The sequence below is a fragment of the Coregonus clupeaformis genome, chromosome 11 (assembly GCF_020615455.1).
Source record: "Coregonus clupeaformis isolate EN_2021a chromosome 11, ASM2061545v1, whole genome shotgun sequence".
NCBI classification, from domain to species: domain Eukaryota; kingdom Metazoa; phylum Chordata; class Actinopteri; order Salmoniformes; family Salmonidae; genus Coregonus; species Coregonus clupeaformis.
Genome location: NC_059202.1, coordinates 23,546,717 through 23,569,879, shown reverse-complemented (window position 1 = coordinate 23,569,879; position 23,163 = coordinate 23,546,717). Strand labels below are relative to the sequence as shown.

The window sequence follows — 23,163 nt, the reverse complement described above, 5'->3', positions numbered from 1 at the left end:
TCTCTAACCTGGTGGTCCCTCCATGCACGACCCACGTGGAGTTCCAGGTCTCCAGCAGCCTCTGGAACTGCCGTTCTGTGGCCAACAAGGCAGAGTTCATCTCAGCCTATGCTACCCTCCAGTCCCTCGACTTCTTGGCGCTGACAGAAACATGGATTACCACTGAAAACACTGCTACTCCTACTGCTCTCTCCTCGTCTGACCATGTGTTCTCGCATACCCCGAGAGCACCTGGTCGGCAAGGTGGTGGCACAGGAATCCTCATCTCTCCCAAGTGGACATTCTCTCTTTTTCCCCTGACCCATCTGTCTATCTCCTCATTTGAATTCCATGCTGTTACAGTCACTAGCCCATTCAAGCTTAACATCCTTGTCATTTATCGCCCTCCAGTTTCCCTTGGAGAGTTCATCAATGAGCTTGACGCCTTGATAAGTTCCTTTCCTGAGGATTGCTCACCCCTCACAGTTCTGGGTGACTTCAACCTCCCTACGTCTACCTTTGACTCATTTCTCTCTGCCTCCTTCTTTCCACTCCTCTCCTCTTTTGACCTCACCCTCTCACCGTCCCCCCCTACTCACAAGGCAGGCAACACGCTTGACCTCATCTTTACTAGATGCTGTTCTTCTACTAATCTCACTGTAACTCCCCTCCATGTCTCCGACCACTACTTTGTATCCTTTTCTCTCTCGCTCTCCTCCAACACTACTCACTCTGCCCCTACTCAGATGGAAATACGCCGTCGCAACCTTCGCTCTCTCTCTCCTGCTACTCTCTCCTCTTCCATCCTATCATCTCTTCCCTCTGCTCAAGCCTTCTCCCTCCAATCTCCTGATTCTGCCTCCTCAACCCTCCTCTCCTCCCTTTCTGCATCCTTTGACTCTCTATGTCCCCTATCCTCCCGGCCGGCTCGGTCCTCCCCTCCTGCTCCGTGGCTTGACGACTCATTGCGAGCTCACAGAACAGGGCTCCGGGCAGCCGAGCGGAAATGGAGGAAAACTAGATTCCCTGCGGACCTGGCATCTTTACACTCCCTCCTCTCTACATTTTCTTCATCTGTTTCTGCTGCTAAAGCCACTTTCTACCACTCTAAATTCCAAGCATCTGCCTCTAACCCTAGGAAGCTCTTTGCCACCTTCTCCTCCCTGCTGAATCCCCCCCTCTCTGTGGATGACTTCGTCAACCATTTTGAAAAGAAGGTTGACGACATCCGATCCTCGTTTGTTAAGTCAAATGACACTGCTGGTCCTGCTCACACTGCCCTACCCTATGCTTTGACTACTTTCTCCCCTCTCTCTCCAGATAAAATCTTGCGACTTGTGACGGCCGGCCGCCCAACAACCTGCCCGCTTGACCCTATCCCCTCCTCTCTTCTCCAGACTATCTCCGGTGACCTTCTCCCTTACCTTACCTCGCTCATCAACTCATCCTTGACCGCTGGCTATGTCCCTTCTGTCTTCAAGAGAGCGAGAGTTGCACCCCTTCTCAAAAAACCAACACTCGATCCCTCTGATGTCAACAACTACAGACCAGTATCCCTTCTTTCTTTTCTCTCCAAAACTCTTGAGCGTGCCGTCTTTAGCCAACTCTCTTGCTATCTCTCTCAGAATGACCTTCTTGATCCAAACCAGTCAGGTTTCAAGACTGGTCATTCAACTGAGACTGCTCTTCTCTGTGTCACGGAGGCTCTCCGCACTGCTAAAGCTAACTCTCTCTCCTCTGCTCTTGTCCTTCTAGACCTGTCTGCTGCCTTTGATACTGTGAACCATCAGATCCTCCCTCTCCACCCTCTCCGAGTTGGGCATCTCCGGCGCGGCTCACTCTTGGATTGCGTCCCTACCTGACCGGTCGCTCCTACCAAGTGGCGTGGCGAGAATCTGTCTCCGCACCACGTGCTCTCACCACTGGTGTCCCCCAGGGCTCAGTTCTAGGCCCTCTCCTATTCTCGCTATACACCAAGTCACTTGGCTCTGTCATATCCTCATATGGCCTCTCCTATCAATGCTATGCAGACGACACACAACTAATCATCTCCTTTCCCCCTTCTGATAACCAGGTGGTGAATCGCATCTCTGCATGTCTGGCAGACATATCAGTGTGGATGACAGATCACCACCTCAAGCTGAACCTTGACAAGACGGAGCTGCTCTTCCTCCCGGGGAAGGACTGCCCGTTCCATGATCTCGCCATCATAGTTGACAACTCCGTTGTGTCCTCCTCCCAGAGTGCGAAGAGCCTTGGCGTGACCCTGTACAACACCCTGTCGTTCTCCGCTAATATCAAGGCGGTGACCCGATCCTGTAGGTTCATGCTCTACAACATTCGGAGAGTACGACCCTGCCTTACACAGGAAGCGGCCCAGGTCCTAATCCAGGCACTTGTCATCTCCCGTCTGGATTACTGCAACTCGCTGTTGGCTGGGCTCCCTGCCTGTGCCATTAAACCCCTACAACTCATCCAGAATGCCGCAGCCCGTCTGGTGTTCAACCTTCCCAAGTTCTCTCACGTCACCCCGCTCCTCCGCACACTACACTGGCTTCCAGTTGAAGCTTGCATCTGCTACAAGACCATGGTGCTTGCCTACGGAGCTGTGAGGGGAACGGCACGTCCGTACCTTCAGGCTCTGATCAGTCCCTACACCCAAACGAGGGCATTGCGTTCATCCACCTCTGGCCTGCTGGCCCCCCTACCTCTGCGGAAGCACAGTTCCCGCTCAGCCCAGTCAAAACTGTTCGCTGCTCTGGCACCCCAATGGTGGAACAAGCCCCCTCACGATGCCAGGACAGCGGAGTCACTCACCACCTTCCGGAGACACTTGAAACCCCACCTCTTTAAGGAATACATGGGATAGGATAAAGTAATCCTTCTACCCCCATTACGCCACCCCCCAAAAAAAAATAAAAAAACACATTGTAAAGTGGCTATCCCACTGGCTATAAGGTGAATGCACCAAATTGTAAGTCGCTCTGGATAAGAGCGTCTGCTGAATGACGTAAATGTAAATGTAAATGACGTGTTTTTTCTCGCTGTCCCTTTTTCGAGACAGGTGCATGATAATGGTCCATTCTAAATCAAAACAAATTTCACACATATATTATTTAGTATATGTAAAGACAAGATTAAATCAAGAATAGTCTGCTGGGTGACAATATTATCCTCTCACTTGTGAATTATATATTATCACTTGTGAATGATGCCCAGCTTCTGTGCAGTAAGGCAAAAAACGCATGTCTATTTTTTGCGACTTTTTCTAATCATAGTACCACACCTCATGTAGCCTAGCCCATAGGCCTATATGTTTTGATAAGGTTTGTATCACAATGAAAGTGGGCAATTAACTTCTTAAAATTAAGCACATTAATCCACTTTACAATGGGTGTAGAGCCTAACTATGAGGGGAAAAAGTATTTGATCCCCTGCTGATTTTATACGTTTGCCCACTGACAACGAAATGATCAGTGCTCCTAATCTCAGCTTGTTACCTGTATAAAAGACACCTGTTCACAGAAGCAATCAATCAATCAGATTCCAAACTCTCCACCATGGCCAAGACCAAAGAGCTCTCCAAGGATGTCAGGGACAAGATTGTAGACCTACACAAGGCTGGAATGAGCTACAAGACCATCGCCAAGCAGCTTGGTGAGAAGTTGACAACAGTTGGTGCGTTTATTCGCAAATGGAAGAAACACAAAATAACTGTCAATCTCCCTCGGCCTGGGGCTCCATGCAAGATCTCACCTCGTGGAGTTGCAATGATCATGAGAACGGTGAGGAATCAGCCCAGAACTACATGGGAGGATCGTGTCAATGATCTCAAGGCAGCTGGGACCATAGTCACCAGGAAAACAATTGGTAACACACTACGCCATGAAGGACTGAAATTCTGCAGCACCCGCAAGGTCCCCCTGCTCAAGAAAGCACATAGACATGCCCGTCTGAAGTTTGCCAATGAACATCTGAATGATTCAGAGGAGAACTGGGTGAAAATGTTGTGGTCAGATGAGACCAAAATGGAGCTCTTTGGCATCAACTCAACTTGCCGTATTTGGAGGAGGAGGAATGCTGCCTATGACCCCAAGAACACCATCCCCACCGTCAAACATGGAGGTGGAAACATTTTGCTTTGGGGGAGTTTTTCTGCTAAGGGGACAGGACAACTTCACTGCATCAAAGGGATGATGGACGGGGCCATGTACCGTCAAATCTTGGGTGAGATCCTCCTTCCCTCAGCCAGGGCATTGAAAATGGGTCATGGATGGGTATTCCAGCATGACAATGACCCAAAACATACAGCCAAGGCAACAAAAGAGCGGCTCAAGTAGAAGCACATTAAGGTCCTGGAGTGGCCTAGCCTGTCTCCAGACCTTAATCCCATAGAAAATATGTGGAGGGAGCTGAAGGTTCGAGTTGCCAAACGTCAGCCTCGAAACCTTTATGACTTGGAGAAGATCTGCACAGAGGAGTGGGACAAAATCCTGAGATGTGTGCAAACCTGGTGGCCAACTACAAGAAATGTCTGACCTCTGTGATTGCCAACAAGGGTTTTGTCACCAAGTACTAAGTCATGTTTTGCAAAGGGGTCAAATACTTATTTCCCTCATTAAAATGCAAATCAATTTATAACATTTTTGACATGCGTTTTTCTGGATTTTTTTGTTGTTATTCTGTCTCTCACTGTTCAAATAAACCTACCATTAAAAGTATAGACTGATCATTTCTTTGTCAGTGGGCAAATGTACAAAATCAGCAGGTGATCAAATACTTGTTTCCCTCACTGTACATACGCAGCACATGAGTTTCAAGTTTGGGGAAGATAATTTTCACCATGAAAAATGCACCTTCATAATAAAAGCATTACATGCATAATAGCATTTGCGGTCATGGTGTTTTCCCGCTAATGTAACATTCGCGCTTATAGCCTACTACTGTGTGTGCATTGCTGCACTTATAATGTGAATAAGTAGCTTAATAGTTTATCAACATTTTAAGCTAAACGTTATGATCTGTTGTGTCAGCCTCAATGCTTAAAAAAGGTTTTTCGATGCTAGTGGTTGTAGTAATTTGGGATCTATCCCATACCACAACTGTCCCAGACTACTGTCAACTTTTGTACTATGAGGGATAGTAGATTGACATAGGCTAGTGCTTTTGCTGTTCATTAGGCCTACTAATCTTGTTGGCTGATGAAAAGTAAATGTGGATAGTTCTTCCAATATCTTCAATATGCTCCTTGGAATTGGATAAGGATGCGAGCAGTTGTGTCCCTGATGTGTCTGTCTTCACTTGTAGCCTGTGAGAAAGACCCGATCACGTGACGGAGAGCCATTTGAGTGAGAGGTGCTTTTGAGCAGGCAGCCGGGAGAAGGGAATTATAATTATTATATTCAGCCCAAGGGCACAAACGCCACTGGCTGCAAAGGGCATGGATATTTTTAGGGTGCATTATGGCCACACAAAGGGGATGCTGCCGGGAAATTCGAGGCATTATCAAGTGCTTGTCAAATTGTGAATGAGAGACTGATGAAGTGTGTACAGTCTGCGCAAAAAAACTAAGCAGAGCTTATGCCTTTCATGCAACTTTTTTAAAATTCATCATTAGAGTCGATGATGCAGCCTTAGAATGCATTGAAAATCAAAATATATAGCCCAACGTTTGTATCACAACTAAAGTTACATAAATAACTATAATTTAAACATATAGGAGGACATGTTCCTTTGTTAACCGCTCAACACAGAATATCTGCATGTGTGCACTCCCTCAAATCGTTTGGAGAAAATATCCTTTCTATTTTATTCAGCTATGTTCAATTGTATTCTTCATACTATAAAATAATATAAAATAATGCCACGGAATTCTAAGCAAATCTTGTCTGCTAAATGAACTAGTGTAGCTCACAGCCATATGGCATAGCCAGATCAGTGCCTAACATAAGGAAAACTCAGAGTATGCTATTCTGTTCTTCTGAAATAGACTACATTTTCTTCATATCATGTTTCTTTAGACCTGTCTAAAATAAATAATGGATGTATTGTGTTGGTGTAGGCTATATTACATGGATTTATTAGACTTTTTAAAATATAGATGTTCCAAAAGTCTTCATCAGTGGCTTGTAGGCTATGCGTGGAAGCCATACTAAATGTGTTTATGTTAATTAACGGTCAATTACTGTGAGACTGGCAGTTATTTGCTTGACAATCACCAGCTGAAGAAATGTCATGACCTCCACAGCCCTACTGAAGGATATCAGATTATATCAGACTCAACCATCTTCAGGTCTAAGTCAAAACCGAGTCTATTAGATTTGCCTCGTATTCTAATCAGATCTCTATACGTTTCAGATACTGTGCTTTAAGACTTAACCAGTACTGACTGGACACATACAACCACTAGCATTACACTAGTTTCTCAATTTCTCTTGCAGTGGCTGCTCACAAGTGAGAATTGACAACTGTACAAGGCTCACCTTTGACCTTGAGGGAGGTGGACTCGGTGAGCAGGCCGGCTTTGAACGTGACTCTGCTCTCCTGGGGGCAGAGCTTTTTGATGGTGAGGCTGTGGATGGTGCCCATGTTTTGGATCCTGGTGACGGGGTTGGCGTTAAGATGTTTGTCGTTCAGGAGCCACTGCACATTGGCGACCACATAGTTGAGCTCACAGGTGAACGTGGCGTTGCTATCCTCCTCCACCTCCACGTGCTCCAGGTGCCTTATGATCTTTAGCCTTCGCACTGAAAACAAATATAAATAGCTCATATCCATGGTGTCAGGGTTTGTTTGTGGTAATATCTACTGTTCAGCACAGTGTAGATTAAACACACCATACAGTACTTGGTGGTACATAAAGACAAAATCAAGCATGAAGCTGCAATTCATTTCCATGATTAAACATCTGAACATTGAAGCTTTGTCTCCAAAAAACACAATCCTCTTTTATACATCCTCACCCTCCACAGTGACCTTGGCCGTGCTCTTTGACCCTCCAGCCATGCAGCTGTACTGGCCAGTATCGCTCTCCTTGAGGCCCTGGATGGTCAGCTCTGCCTGGCTCTTCTCCGTCCTCATGCTGTACTTGCTGGACGTCTGCAGGGCGGTGCGGCCTCTGTACCAGCGCACCACCCTGGGGGAGGGGGCGAACTGACAGCTCAGTGTGACCGAGCTGTTCTCTTTAGCCTCCACGTCTGGCATGGGCTGGACCACCTTTAGAGGGCGCTCTGGAAAGGTACAGGGATGGATAATGATATAATACTGTACTGTACACACCTCTAGCAATACAGTGTTCTAGCCCAGAGCCTGGAGGGCCACTGTCAACAGTAAGCAGGGTTTCGTTACAACTTTCACTTAGTGATAATCAATGTACTACCTTACCCTTGACAGTGAGCTGTGCGGTGGAGCGGCTCTTCCCGGCGTTGAACTGCACGGTACCGGTCATAGAGCTGTCTGTGCTGTTGAAGCAGAGGGTGTGCATGGTCCCCTCCCGGTCTATGCTCACTCTAGGCCCCTCCATCAGGACCTCTCCATCCAGGGTCCACTTGGGGGGTCTCCCCGCCCGCAGGTTGATCTCCACCTGGAACAGGGCCTCCCTGGGCTCCGTCACCTCCAGGGACCTCAGCCCCCGCAATATGCTGATAGCCTGCTCTGCACACATAGAGGGCACACACTCCATCAGTATCTTCACTTCCAGAGAAAGCAGAGTCCATTTCAGAGAGAAAGGGTACACTCCAGGAAGGGTGTGAGATAGATAGTTGGATTACTTCAGTGTGGATACAGTATATTTGGTTGAATGAGGTGTTTTGGTTATTAATTGATTGTAAGTAAGAGGGGGGACACACTTTGTATGAAGATCTGCTTATAAACTGTTTATTAATATTTAATACAGGAATATAAGTAACATTGGAACTGTTAATAATAAGTCAGAACTAATCACAATGAGTGTGAGCAGCTCACCCTCCACTAACAGCTGACAGGACGTCTTGTCATCATGAGCATCACAGGTGTAGGTGTCCTCATCAGACGAGACCACTTCGTCGATGTGGAGCTGCCTGTAGACGTCATCGCTGACGATCTGGTGCTTCCGGCTGGGCTGGATCTCATGCCTGTTCTTGAACCACCTGACCTGGGCGTTGGCCCGCGACACCTGGCACTCCAGCAGGCCTTTGTGTTTGTACATAGCAATCTTCACTCTCAGAGGCTTCACTATCTGCACAGGCAGCTCTGTGGAGACAGCAGTAACATTGAACCATTGTTTAGTGAACATTAATCAGAGAAGGCCCCTAATCCAGACAAAGGTTTTTGAGTCACTGAGGAGCATTGATGTTGTTGAATCTCAAAATAGTTGTTGTTCACCTTTCACCGTGAGAATTGCATAGGAGGAGACCCTGTCTGCAGTGAACTTGATCTCCCCAGCATTTGCTGGCCTTACAGACTTGAAGCACATGGTATGCGTTTTACCTGTGTTCAGATAGAAATATATGTTTCATCAGTAGTATCCTGACCTGTAGACACATGTCCATGACTAGGCTCAGTTGTGTCCCATGCTCACCCTCGTGTCTGATCTTGACGTTGTCTCCGTGTTTGATCCTGGTGTTGTCTCTGTACCAGCGCCCGTCCACGTTCTCATAGTTGACCTCACACAGGAAGGTCACACTCTGCCTCTCAGTCACTTCCTTGTCATCCAACTCCTTCATGATCTGGATGTCTCTGGCTGGCAGACAACCACAGGCACACAGACAGACAGACAGGCAGACAGACATATATTACCTAGAGATCCAGTATGGGATTTGATCTAAATATCTACTGATTTATCTTTGATCTGTACTGAGATTTATCTGTAATTTGACATTGCTTCTAGGCCAAGCCATTAGCCAGGATGCCAAGTTAGTGAGAAGATATTGGGCTAATGTAGAGACAGACTGACAACAAGACTTCCAAGCTATTAAAGAATAATTAGACTTAGGGTCATGCAATTGGTCCTGTACTTTGCATTACTCCTCTGTTGTGTCCTGTCATACTGTTACCTATGACAATGAGTTGACCTGAGGTTTGAATACAGCTTTGGGCCCCATCAGTCTGGAAGGAGAACAGGCCAGTGTCTCCAACGGTGACCCGGGTGAAGGTGAGAGTGTGTTTATTCCGATGGGAAGCGATGCGACAGGTGGGCTTTGACTTGAGCCTGACCCCGTCCTTGGTCCATGTGCCATCTATGTAGGACAGGTTGAGGGTCACCTCGAAGGTGCAACCCTCGCTCTCACACACCTCCACATCCTCCAGACCCTTCACCACCAGTAGCTGGGTCTGGTTCTCTGCAGACAGACGGACAGAAAGTAAGACACACACACTTGTTGGAACCTTTTCATATTTGTATAACGGGTCATTGAATATTCAATATTGAACGAAACACAAAGGTGAAGACAAGTAACTGTATAGAATGTGTCCCATGAAGTTGAGGTCTTACTTGCAGCAGCTAGTTTTCTCCCGGACTTATCTCCCATGGTCTGTCAGGAGTGATGGCCTCAGCCACTTCTGATTGGCTTTCCCCTTGTCCGTATCTCTAGGTTGTCCCTAGGGCTAAAACTATACAGTTTGATACATCTTTTAAAACATGCTATAAATCAAGAACATTTTCGCGTTGACTTGTAAATAACCCCTCCACTCTCTCATTCTCATTGACATGTTTTAAAATGGAGGACCAACGTGGCCAGAACCCGAGAGCAACACTTTAATATGGTTATACTTTGATGTGGCATGGCTGGGCATGTATAATGAAGACGACAAGTCCTCTCTGACACTTCACTTGGCTGAGCTCAGCTACACTAATATAGACTCAGCAGTATGTATATTAATGACGGGAGAAGTAGGCTCCACTAACTTCACAATGGGTTAGATCACGTGTCAAACTCATTCTAAGGAGGGCCGAGTGTCTGCAGGTTTTCGCTCCTCCCTTGTACCTGATTGATGAATTAAGCTCACTAGTTAGTAAGAAACCCCCCTCACCTGGTTCTCTAGGGCTTCATTGAAAGGAAAAACCAAAAAACAGCAGACATTAGGCCCCCCATGGAATGAGTTTGACACCCCTGAGTTAGACAAACAAGAGCTGTCAATCATAGAGCTAAGGGATACAACCCAATAGAAAAACGACAAAAACAAATACATTCATTGAATCGAGGGGTTATTGAGGCTCCACCCACTATGAGGGCATTAAGGCAGTAAGCAATTCCGGGGGGGCACCGTCCATCCAAGCCAGAACACCACCTCATCAAATGACCTGCCACGTCATATGGTACTGTATGCATAATACAGAAATACAGACACATTCTCAATGTCAGACAGCATTGTCTTACAGACCGTATACAATGTCAACAAAACCCAATAGGTTTATCAACAAAAGGATATCAGCCGAAGTCACTTCACATACTTAGATATCCAAACAGCTGTGAAGAGAGCATCTGATTAACCCTCATGCATCTCCCACCGGGGACTGTCATTTTCCATGTATCTGTTTCCATAGGAGGTGAGACTAATGTAAAAATCAAAACAACTAGATCACATTCACATTGACCAAATGGGCAACTGGCTGGCATAAGCACATAGTACAATATTCAGTCCACAGTACTAATTGCTGGACAACATACTAACAACCTTTCACAGCAGGAACAGAGCGCAGAACAGCAGATAGATTACAGTGTCAAAACAGCTTTAAAATTACACTCAAAAATGTTCATGTGAACACCTGTAACATCACAATTCTTAGACCTATGAGCATTGTGGTCCCCAATCATTATCAATTTCTTGATACAAATGGGTAAGTGGCAGAAAATAACCAATATGGCAGTGATCTCTCGTAATACAATGACATATCACAAATATTCTAGTCACAAAGACAACTAGAACACCTGCTGTGGTGTACCCACCTTAAACCTGGTCAGCTGTATTCTGGGAAAATGTATTTCCTCGCATGCCCTCTCAGTATCCTAACCGAAATACCACTTTCAGCGGAACAAAAAAGCGGCCAGGGTATATCCGACCCTTGTCTTCTTTTTCCCCAAAACCCTCAAAATTAACAACAAACGTTTGGCGAGGAGAGAGAATGCCCAGATTGGAGGGCTAAGCCTATCTGTCGATCCCCAGAGCGGACGGTCAGCCAGCGGACCTGTCTCTATTTTCTGCTTTGGTAAAGCCTAATGCTTGACAGCTGACATATCTCTCCTCTCACGCTATCCTCCAAAATAGACCAGTATCATTATACACGCCAAGATAGCCTTGGCTTTACTGCTGTGATGCAACTTCTTTCCAGCATCACTAGTGTGGTTCAAAAATGGTACACATGCTGGATGGCTTTCCCATTTGTGCTTATGTCATATTAGATGGGAAGCTCTCCTGTGACCAACAAATGCATTGGATTTTGTGCCTGTTTCTTGCAACTCTCTCGGGGGCACAGGAAGCAGAGACTCAGGGAGAGCTGGGATTGGCATGATAAAGACGAATGGGTATGCCTCTAGTATAATACAAGTCAAATGATCTGCATTCACCAAAAGAAAAGCCCTCTTTCCTAAGTCTGCAGCCAAAATAACATGGATCGCCATTCTAATTTGACCCCTCAAACCAAACCCCTTTCCTGCCAGTGTCTCCACTCCATGACTGATGTGGTTCATTCACACTCTGTGTTTGCATTGCTGACCCATATCTGTCATTCTCCCCAGAGGCACAGGTTAGAGGGCTCAAGCCTGGAAGACCCATGGGAAGTTGCCACGGCAGCCACAGTTGAAAGGTCATAAGAGATTAAATTATATTAAGCTCCCATTTCAATTGGCTATCACTCATTAGCTCAATTTTCCTCCTGCATAACTGGTCTCCATTCTTCTGTGAGGTGTGTATTGTTGTCACTGAGAACACTGCCATTGGAGTGGCTATAGCCTAGTCATTGGCAGGATAAATCAATAAATATTGTATCCCCCAGTAACACCACAGTAGGTAAAAACTTCCCAATGACCTCTGAATAGTGGGATGAATGGCTCAGGGTGATACAGGGTGATAAGCAGAAAATACTTCAAATAGAACAGCGGAATCAAGCATCGCAGATATACCATCTACATAGATGACAAAGAGCTGGATGACTCCCTCCCACTGTCCTCCATTACACACCTAGCTCCTCCCACTACTCCCACCCCTACTGGTATGGCAAACATGTCCGAATAACATTGGAAGTTTGACAGTCAATGTGGTGTTTGTCTGTGGGGTTCGCTAGTCCAGATGTCTGGACAAAGCGAACCCTATCTCGTCAGTATTGTTTTCTCCCTCACGTTGACGGACAATGCCATGTGTCCCAGAGCCCCTCACAGTCCAGTGAAACTCTACCGAGAGGATAATCTCCATGCCATCCAGGCGCTGTAGGAAAACAGCCCCCAACTTGACCTGTCTGCATCAGAGAGTATTCTGATATATCACTCTCAGATCTTTCTATGTAACGACAGTGTTGTGACCATACTATGACAGGTTATGACAAGTATACGTCAGCTGTTATGACATATTATGACATGGTTGTGACAAGTTACGTCAGCTGTTATGACACGTTATGACATGGTTATGACCATGTCATAACGTGTCATGACGCTGGGTGTCAAGTAAAGTGTTACCCAATTTTCTGATAAAACAATTAAACAATCTTCTGGGAGATATTAGTCTCTTTCTGTAGAGTGGTAGAGAAAATGGCTACCCTGTCCCTATAAAGAGTGATCTATTGAAGCGGGTTCTAGTTCTTTGCTAACAGTTTGCTGATGAGCTGATTGATACTGGAGCAACTGACTGTAAAGGGTGTATTAATAATCACCCGACTCCCCCAGGACACATTCAAACTAAGCTTGTGGATAGTCCCACACAATACAACAGGTTGATATATTTCTGCTAAGATGATCTCCCCCTCTGTTCCTATCATATGTCGAACAAAAATGTCACACAACTGTTAGCTTTTATTCTCAATTGTCAGCTTTTTGGTTTAGTAAGAATACTCGAAGCAATCTACAGTAGATGTAATTGCTTTTTATTTAAATTCATTTAATTATGATGGTTTTCCTTCAGTAAATACAAACATTTGATTTTAATAGGAATACAGAGACAGAGAATAGCCTTCATTTTCAGATTATAAGATCTCAAGGATATAGCTACATGGAAATGAAAAAAATACTGACTTAATATTGACTTAAAGGGTAATTTAAAAAAACGTTCAACTTCATATTCATCATCATTGGTATGCATTGTGATTTTAACCAATCATGAGTAGTCATTGCCTTCTAACTGTCTACTAATTGGTTGACGATGTCATCTTCTTTTTTACTACAAAACATAGAAACGCACCATTTTCACATATGATGTTGTTGGGGTGTCCTAGAGATTATGAATATGAAGTTTAACATTTTTGAAATGTCCCTTTAATTTACTGATTTGTTCCAATTCCAACAATATATTTTACATTTTAGTAGACACTCTTATCCAGAGCGACATACAGTTAGTGAGTGCATAATAAAAAAACAATCATACTGGTCCCCCGTGGGAAACGAACCCACAACCCTGGCGTTGCAAACGCCATGCTCTACCAACTGAGCTACACGGGACTACACATCTCAGAGACTTGTCAATCAGTCTGTGTAACTAACAGATGAGACGATCAGAGGGGCAGAGTTTTTAACACCATCATTAAAACAGGGGCTGAAGTATGGATAGAGTTTCTCAGTGAAGGTGCAGCCAGTGAAAGAGTAGATGTGAGACCTGGCCTCCATATCATAAAAGGAGACCCGACCCTCCTCATAATCCACGAACACCCCCACCTTCTGGGGCTTCTCTCTCAGGGAGAGCAGGACACGAGGGTCACCAAGAGCCTTGTACTCGTTTCCATTCCTCAGCCACACAGCCCAGTATCCATTCTTAGGGCTCAGTGTGATCGGACCCTTCCTGTTGATGGACTCTCTGGCCACTCCTAAATCCCACTCAATCTTCCCCTTGACCGTCACTTCATAATAAAATCTCCCTGAAGAGAAGCCATCCTTTCCTAGGACATTAACAAATCCTTCAAACCTCTCTTGGGTTGTCAGGGAGATTTCTTTGTGTGTCTCCATGTCTCACTTGTTTCCCATCTTCAGAGAGGATGAGTTCAGGATGTGCTGTATCAGGGTCCAGAGTTATATCCCCTGCATACTGCTGCAGCCTCTTCATCCACTCCAGTTTGACTTCAGGTAGCTTCTCAGTCTCTTTATTCAGTGTCTCATCCAGCTGAGACACAGCTCTCATCGAGGTCCCCACACACTGATCTCAGACCAGTCCTGGGTGTGTGGAGGGGTGCACAGGGATGGGAAGCTCTGGACTAGATGGAGGTGGTCCTCAGTGTGTGAGTCCTGCTCCAGCGCTTCTCCTCTTTAGCTCAGTGATTTCCTGCTCCAGCTCTAATGACCTATTCAGCCCGCCTCTCTGCTGCTCAGCCTGGCTTACATTTACATTTTAGTAATTTAGCAGACGCTCTAATCCAGAGCGATTTACAGGAGCAATTAGGGTTAAGTGCCTTGTTCAAGGGCACATTGACAGATTTTTCATCTGGTCGGCTCAGGGATTAGAACCAGCACCTTTCGGTTACTGGCACAACGCTCTTAACCACTAAGCTACCTGCCGGCTTCTCTCAATGCAGTGCACCAGATCAGTGAAGACCTGCACACTGTCTGATATCTCTCTCCTTGCGTCTTTCTTGCTGAGCTCTACTGAGTGTTTGATCTCCATAACCTTCTGCAGTCGCTCCTGGATCATCTGCCGCACTTCTGACTCAGTTTTCCCCAGTTGAACCTTCCTCTCTCCACACTCTTCCTCTAGAGGGACAGTATCATGAGCCTTGTGGTCTGTCTCAGTGCAGAATTGACAAACACATGTCTGGTCACTCCTACAGAACAGTTCTAGAGGTCTCTCGTGCTTCTTACACATCCTGTCTTCCAGGTTCTCAACAGGGTCGATCAGCTTTTGTTTCTTTAACGCTGGGACTCTCTGATGAGGCTCCAGGTGAGTCTCACAGTAAGAGGCTAGACACACCAGGCAGGACTTCTGTCACGATCGTTAGAGAGAGTAGACCAATGCGCAGCGTTAGTTGCAAACATACTTTATTTCTTAAATGAATGCACGAACAAAACAACAAAACGAAAACGTGACGTCCTACGGTAAACACAACCCAAACGGAACAAGATCCCACAAACACTAATGGAAAACAGACTGTTTAAATATGGCTCCCAATCAGAGACAACCAGCAACAGCTGACACTCGTTGCCTCTGATTGGGAGCCACTCGGGCCAACATAGAAAAGCAACAACTAGAACTCCCACACAGAACATAAACACATGGAATCTACACACCCTGGCTCAACATATAGAGTCCCCAGAACCAGGGTGTGACAACTTCAGGGCCTTGAGCTTCCTCCCAGTGCAGACGTCACAGGATACTTCTCCAGGTTTGGTTGGGGACTCATTTTTTTAAATCTTAAAATTCTCTACAAACTCTGAATGTTGTGTTGATGTGAAGCTCAGGTCTCTTGTTGAATTTCTCCATACACAAAGGACACTGGCAGAGGTCAGTGCTATCCCAACACCTGCTGATACAGGCCTTGCAGAAGTTGTGTCCACATGAAGTGGTGACAGGTTCAGTGAACACATCTAGACAGATAGAGCACAGGAACTGATCTTCAGACAGGATACTGCTGGAGGTGGCCATATCTAAAACATATTATATAAAACATATATATATATATATATTAAAACATGGTTTTAGCAGTTTTACAATGGTGATGGATTTCCTATCATCAGATTGTTCTTGATCTCAAATATTTTCTGCTTTAATTTAGTCAACTTGACATAAATACAGTAGTAGTACCCTTCAGACTATTGACACTAATACACAGAATAACTTGTACAATTTCATATAGAAAGTAGGCCTCATATCAAACAAGGAAATTGTCATAACTGAATGAACCAAAATAGGGCTGAGATTACATTTATCTTTCTCAGGGGCCAGTTTTTCAAAACTTTTAATCTGGATCAGAATGATCCGGATTCTGTAATCCTCTCTTTTGCTGCCAAGGATCAGATCGATCTGGTTGTTTTTGAGCCGAATCAAGATTACAGAATCCGGATTTTCAGTGCTTTGAACAGGCCAAAGATACATACACCTTTAACTGGTTTTGGCCTTTTGGAGTGGGGGGAGAGGGAGGGGGGAGGGGGAGGGGGGAGGGGGGAGGGGGAGTTTCTTGCTCATAGAACGTTGAATCTGCTTAATGTGCTGTTTTGTTGTATGATTACACAAAACGTAACTTCACCACTGTAGTTTTCTCAACAGAGCTCAATGCAGACATGTCTGAAATTCTATTGGCTCATCTTAGAAACTGGAGACACATGTCACTTCTCTGGAGTCCAGAGCAAGCAGGATCATATGGCATGTATGCATTAGAGGGTGGAACAGCCTGGTCTCATAGACTAGACATAACATAATAAACTCAAATCCGAGACACTCAAATTACTATGATATGTTACATTTGGCATGGTTACATAAGACAGTCCCGGAAAATATTACAAATTGGAAAAGGGCCCAATTGGGACCTCTGTCATAGCCCACATGGGTTTTCCCATGTGTGACCCAGTTGGAATGCCCAATTGATTCCCATAGACAGTCCCTGACCATATTCAAACCATATATAGCCCACTTACAGTGGCTTGCGATAATATTCACCCCCCTTGGCATTTTTCCTATTTTCTTGCCTTACAACCTGGAATTAAAATGGATTTTTTGGGGGGGTTGTATCATTTGATTTACACAACATGCCTACCACCTTGAAGATGCAAAATATTTTTTTTTGTGATACAAACAAGAAATAAGACAAAGAAAACAGAAAAATTAAGCGTGCATAACTATTCACCCCCTCGCTTTGGGTATGTCTCTATAATCTTGGCACATCTAGCCACTGGGATTTTTGCCAATTCTTCAAGGCAAAACTCCTCCAGCTCCTTCAAGTTGGATGGGTTCCGCTGGAGTACAGCAATCTTTAAGTCATACCACAGATTCTCAATTGGATTGAGGTCAGGGCTTTGACTAGGCCATTCCAAGACATTTAAATGTTTCCCCTTGAACCACTCGAGTGTTGCTTTAGTAATATGCTTAGGGTCATTGTCCTGCTGGAAGGTGAACCTCCGTCCCAGTCTCAAATCTCTGGAAGACTGAAACAGGTTTCCCTCAATAATTTCCCTGTATATTCCTCAATTCTGACCAGTTTCCCAGTCCCTGCCAATGAAAAACATCCCCACAGCATGATGCTGCCACCACCATGCTTCACTGTGGGGATGGTGTTTCTAGGGGTGATGAGAGGTTTTGGGTTTGCGCCAGACATAGCGTTTTCCTTGATGGCCAAAAAGCTCAATTTTTGTCTCATCTGACCAGAGTACCTTCTTCCATATGTTTGGGGAGTCTCCCACAGGCCTTTTGGCGAACACCAAACATGTTTGCTTATTTTTTTATTTAAACAATGGCTTTTTTCTTGCCACTCTTCCGTAAAGCCCACCTCTATGGAGTGTACGGCTTAAAGTGGTCCTATGGACAGATACTCCAATCTCCGCTGTGGAGCTTTGCACCTCCTTTATTTTTTAATAATGGATTTAATGGAACTCTGTGGGATGTTCAAAGTTTCGGATATTTTTTTATAACCCAACCCTGATCTGTACTTCTCCACAACTTTGTCCCTGACCTGCTTGGAGAGCTCCTTGGTCTTCATGGTGCCGCTTGCTTGGTGATACCCCTTGCTTAGTGGTGTTGCAGACTCTGGGGCCTTTCAGAACAGGTGTATATATACTGAGATCATGTGACACTTAGATTGCACACAGGTGGACTTTATTTAACTAATTATGTGACTTCTGAAGGTAATTGGTTGCACCAGATCTTATTTAGGGGCTTCATAGCAAAGGGGGTGAATACATATGCACGCACCACTTTTCTGTTATTAATTTTTTTGAATTATTTGAAACAAGTTCTTTTTTTCATTTCACTTCACCAATTTGGACTATTTTGTGTATGTCCATTACATGAAATCCAAATAAAAATCAATTTAAATTACAGGTTGTAATGCAACAAAATAGGAAAAACGCCAAGGGGGATGAATACTTTTGCAAGGCATTGTACAACCCATTTAAAATTGATTCAGGACCCATTTGGTACCCATGTTGTAGCCCACATGATTTTTTCTGTTTGTGACCTAAATGGTTAACCCGATTTGGTCCCAATCATTATTTCTGAAGAAAACAACATCAGTTTGCCCACTTACAGCCCATGAAAAAATTATTCAGGTTATTTTGTGACCCACAGTACAACCCACATGGGTTTGTCCATGTCTGGCCCAAGATTAACCCAACTGGGTACCAGCTAAGATATCCATTTAGAGCCCTTGCCCAGTTGAAACCCATGAAGTCCATATAAAACCCAGTTGGGGCCCACCTCGACATGTTGGCTGGATTTGACATTTGCCACATTAGAGGAAAGCATTGTGACAGTTGGTCAAAGCAAAACAATATTCTAAACTCGCTGGGTCCAAACTTGCGAACATAAGAAAAAAAATGTATCTGTCCCAAAATCCGCATCAGCCGAAAAAAATCATTGACGTAGTTGCACGTGATAAAACGCTACATGTTAGCTATAACCAATAGCCTAACTGTTATATGTGCCTGGCTTTATAAATCATCCATAGACAGTACCAGTCAAAAGTTTGGACACACCTACTCATTGAAGGTTTTTTCTTAATTTTTACTATTTTCTACAGTGTAGAATAATAGTGAAGAAATCGAAACTATGAAATAACACATATGGAATCATGTAGTAACCAAAAAAGTGTTAAACAAATCAAAATATATTTGAGATTTGAGATTCTTCAAAGTAGCCACCCTTTGCATTGATGACAGCTTTGCACACTCTTGGCATTCTCTCAACCAGCTTCATGAGATACTCTCCTGGAATGCATTTCAATTAACAGGTGTGCCTTGTTAAAAGTTAATTTGTGGAATTTCTTTCCTTCTTAATGCGTTTGAGCCAGTCAGTTGTGTTGTGACAAGATAGGGGTGGTATACAGAAGATAGCCCTATTTGGTAAAAGACCAAGTACATGTTAAAGAAGGAGGAGAGTGATGGAGTGCTGCATCAGATGACCTGGCCTCCACAATCACCCGACCTCAACCCAATTGAGATGAGGTACTGTATATATATATATATATATATATATATTATATAACCCTTCCCCTAACCCTTTTCCTAACCTTAACCTAATTATCCTAACCTGCTACTTTAATTATCCTAACCTGCTACATTAATTATCCTAACCTTCTACAGTACGTTCATTCTTCTAACCTGCTGGGTTAGCCGCTAACGTTAGACATAAATGCTAACAATGCAACAAGCAGCCTGGCCTCATATCAAGACGTCCTCAATATGTATGATACTTTAATTCATCCAATTTGTATGATATTGTACCACCGGATAAAACATTTGATAATATACGTCCTCCGACCGCTATTCCGTTTGTAACGCAACATAACATATCATACTAAAAGGAGGATGTATACTATCCTACGAATTGGTGGTCAGTCCTCTTCTGGCTGTGCCCGGTGGAGATTATAAGAGTACATGTCCATTAAGGTCAGATCATTCTTTAAGATGTTCAAACGTTCATAGATGACCAGCAGGGTCAAATAATAATAATTGACAATTAGAGAGACAGAGAACATGAGAGAGAGAGAGAGAGAGAGAGAGAGAGAGAGAGAGAGAGAGAGAGAGAGAGAGAGAGAGAGAGAGAGAGAGAGAGAGAGAGAGAGAGAGAGAGAGAGAGAGAGAGAGAGAGAGAGAGAGAGAGAGAGAGAGAGAGAGAGAGAGGGGTATAGAGGGTTTGAGAGAGAGTGGCAGATAGAGAGACAGAGAAGTTGAGAGAGAGAAAAAGAGAGAGAGAGGAAGGTATAGAGTGTTTCAGAGAGAGTGACCAGTGTTTAGAGAGAGAGGAGAGGTTAAGAGACAGAGAGGGAGTATTGGATTGACACCCAGTTCAGCATGTGCAGATGAGAAAGATATCAAGTGAAAGAGCTAAATGTTTTGTTGTCAGTGGAGGCTGCTGAGGGGAAGACGGCTCATAATAATGGCTGGAACAGAACTATTGGAATGGCATCAAACACATGGAAAAGATGTTTGATGTATTTGATACCATTCCACTCATACTGCTCCAGACATTACCAAGAGCCCGTCCTCCCCAATTAAGGTGCCAACAACCTCCTGTGTTTGCTGTATTTAGAACAAAAACATATCATTTTCAAGATACGGCTCCTGAAGTAACTTCACTTGTGGAGGATATTATTGATGGTGCAAAGAAGTTAAATATAGCCAGATGCTAAGGGGAACCAAGGCAATGTGAGGATGTGTTGAGTGAATTTAGAACTTGACAAAACAGCTGAACACTTCACCTAAGCCTCTGAGTCCTTGTTTGGAACCTGCTCTCCTCACTCACCTGACAGCAGTCTTAGCAGGGAATCTAGGACGCAGAAATCTACTCTCAAATGTCACTGCCTAGTTTTAGGGTTGTCAGCTCAGTGGATCTAAGGGACAGTTTGAAATGTACTGTGGTGGGGGGCCGGGGAGGGTTGTCTAACTTTTGTCTTTAGGAGGGTTGTATGTTTTTTTTATTGGGCACAGGGGAGGGTAGTGCATTTTTTCCTGGGTTTTACATTCCCCAGTTTGCAGGTTTTACAATATCATTTCTTCCATATAACCAAATGTCCTTATCTGCTTGCATGCGCCTCCCCTATTAAGGTGTTCTGCAGCTTACTAGACAGTCAACTGCCCTCTATCCATAGTGACAATAGTGGTAGGTGGATCGTTTGTCCAGATCTGCAATAGGTTAACTAGCAATCATACCACACATAAAATCATTAAAATCTGCACCAATATTCTACATACATCCACAAGAACATTGAGGAATAGCTGATGGGTAGCAGAGAGGCCAGGTGCAGCGGAGAGGCCAGGTGCAGCGGAGAGGCCAGGTGCAGCGGAGAGGCCAGGTGCAGCGGAGAGGCCAGGTGCAGCGTAGAGGCCAGGTGCAGCGTAGAGGCCAGGTGCAGCGTAGAGGCCAGGTGCAGCGGAGAGGCCAGGTGAAGTTAATTAATATGAAACTATGATTTTTAAACAATTATTTTTGGCGAATTCAATGATGTGCTTTGCCATTGTAGTAGTTGGGGTTTGGTTAAATCGCGGTGAATCGAATCATGGGAATCAAAATAATAATTTGTGAGTCACAAACAGTAAAAGGGAAAACTTTAGCTGTAGTCTTCCTTTCGAATTGTGTCGCTGCAAAACTCATTTTGTAGATACTTTTTTGTAGTTTATTTTGACATTCAATTTATGGGACATTGCAACTCAATAGATGATAGTAGTCAGCCTGAAATAAACAGATAAAATCAAATACAATCAAAATCTAATTTTCTTTGTCACATGCGCCAAATTAAACAGGTGTAGACTTTACCGTGAAATGCTTTCTTACGAGCCCTTAACCAACAATGCAGTTAAAAAGTAAGAAACATTTGCAAAAAAAGGAAATAGTAACACAATAGAATAACAATAATGAGACTATATACAAGGAGTACCGGTACAGAGTCAATGTGCAGGGGTGCGAGGTAGTTGAGGTAATATGTACATGTAGGTAAGAGTAAAAGTGACTTGGCAATCAGGATAGATAATAAACAGAGTTGCAGAAGAGTGTGAAAGTGTGTCTGTGTGTGTGAATGTGTGTGTTGGAGTGTCAGTGTAGTATGTGTGAGTGTGTGGGTAGGGTCTAGTGAATGTGCACAGAGCCAGTGCAAGAGAGACAGTGAAAAGAAAAGGGGGTCAATGCAAATAGTCGGGTAGCCATTTGATTAACTGTTCAGCAGTCTTATGGCTTGGGGGGTAGAAGCTGTTCAGGAGCCATTTGAACCTAGACTTGGCATTCCGGTACCGCTTGCCGTGTGGTAGCAGAGAGAACAGTCTATGACTTGGGTCATAGATGGCAGGGAGCTCGGCCCCAGTGATGTACTGAGCCGTATGCACTACCCTCTGTAGAGCCTTACGGCCGGATGCCAAGCAGTTGCCATTCAAGATGCTCACAATGGTGCAGCTGTAGAACTTTTTGAGGATCTGAGGGCCCATGCCAAATCTTTTCAGCCTCCTGAGGAGGAAATACTTCTATAGGTTAGATACAGTGGGGAGCCCACCTACCAACCAGTAAGAATTCCGGCTCTCACAGACCTGTTAGTTTTTCTTTAAGAAGCCCTCCTGTTCTCCACTCATTACCTGTATTAACTGCACCTGTCCACACACTCAATCAAACAGACTCCAACCTCTCCACAATGGCCAAGACCAGAGAGCTGTGTAAGGACATCAGGGATAAAATTGTAGACCTGCACAAGGCTGGGATGGGCTACAGGACAATAGGCAAGCAGCTTGGTGAGAAGGCAACAACTGTTGGCGCAATTATTAGAAAATGGAAGAAGTTCAAGATGACGGTCAATCACCATCGGTCTGGGGCTCCATGCAAGATCTCACCTCGTGGGGCATCAATGATCATGAGAAAGGTGTGGGATCAGCACAGAACTACACGGCAGGACCTGGTCAATGACCTGAAGAGAGCTGGGACCACAGTCTCAAAGAAAACCATTAGTAACACACTACGCCGTCATTGATTAAAATCCTGCAGTGCATGCAAGGTCCCCCTGCTCAAGCCAGCGCATGTCCAGGCCCGTCTGAAGTTTGCCAATGACCATCTGGATGATCCAGAGGAGGAATGAGAGAAGGTCATGTGGTCTGATGAGATAAAAATAGAGCTTTTTGGTCTAAACTCCACTCGCCGTGTTTGGAGGAAGAAGAAGGATGAGTACAACCCCAAGAACACCATCTCAACCGTGAAGCATGGAGGTGGAAACATCATTCTTTGGGGATGCTTTTCTGCAAAGGGGACAGGACGACTGCACCGTATTGAGGGGAGGATGGATGGGGCCATGTATCGCGAGATCTTGACCAACAACCTCCTTCCCTCAGTAAGAGCATTGAAGATGGGTCGTGGCTGGGTCATCCATCATGACAACGACCCGAAACACACAGC

General features: G+C 44.7%; 1 protein-coding gene across 1 annotated transcript in view; it reads right to left on the bottom strand.

Moving 5' to 3' along the window:
- Nucleotides 1-9,432, bottom strand: part of LOC121577437 (obscurin) — a 62,424-nt gene extending 52,992 nt beyond the window's left edge. The window contains exons 1-8 of the mRNA XM_045223381.1: nt 9,414-9,432; nt 9,012-9,296; nt 8,537-8,698; nt 8,341-8,445; nt 7,942-8,208; nt 7,363-7,632; nt 6,942-7,208; nt 6,462-6,725 (exon numbers count right to left, since the gene is read on the bottom strand). Of these exons, the coding sequence (XP_045079316.1) occupies nt 6,462-6,725; nt 6,942-7,208; nt 7,363-7,632; nt 7,942-8,208; nt 8,341-8,445; nt 8,537-8,698; nt 9,012-9,296; nt 9,414-9,432 (1,639 nt within the window). The remainder of the gene's footprint in view (nt 1-6,461; nt 6,726-6,941; nt 7,209-7,362; nt 7,633-7,941; nt 8,209-8,340; nt 8,446-8,536; nt 8,699-9,011; nt 9,297-9,413) is intronic.
- Between the last annotated feature and the right edge of the window lie 13,731 nt (nt 9,433-23,163).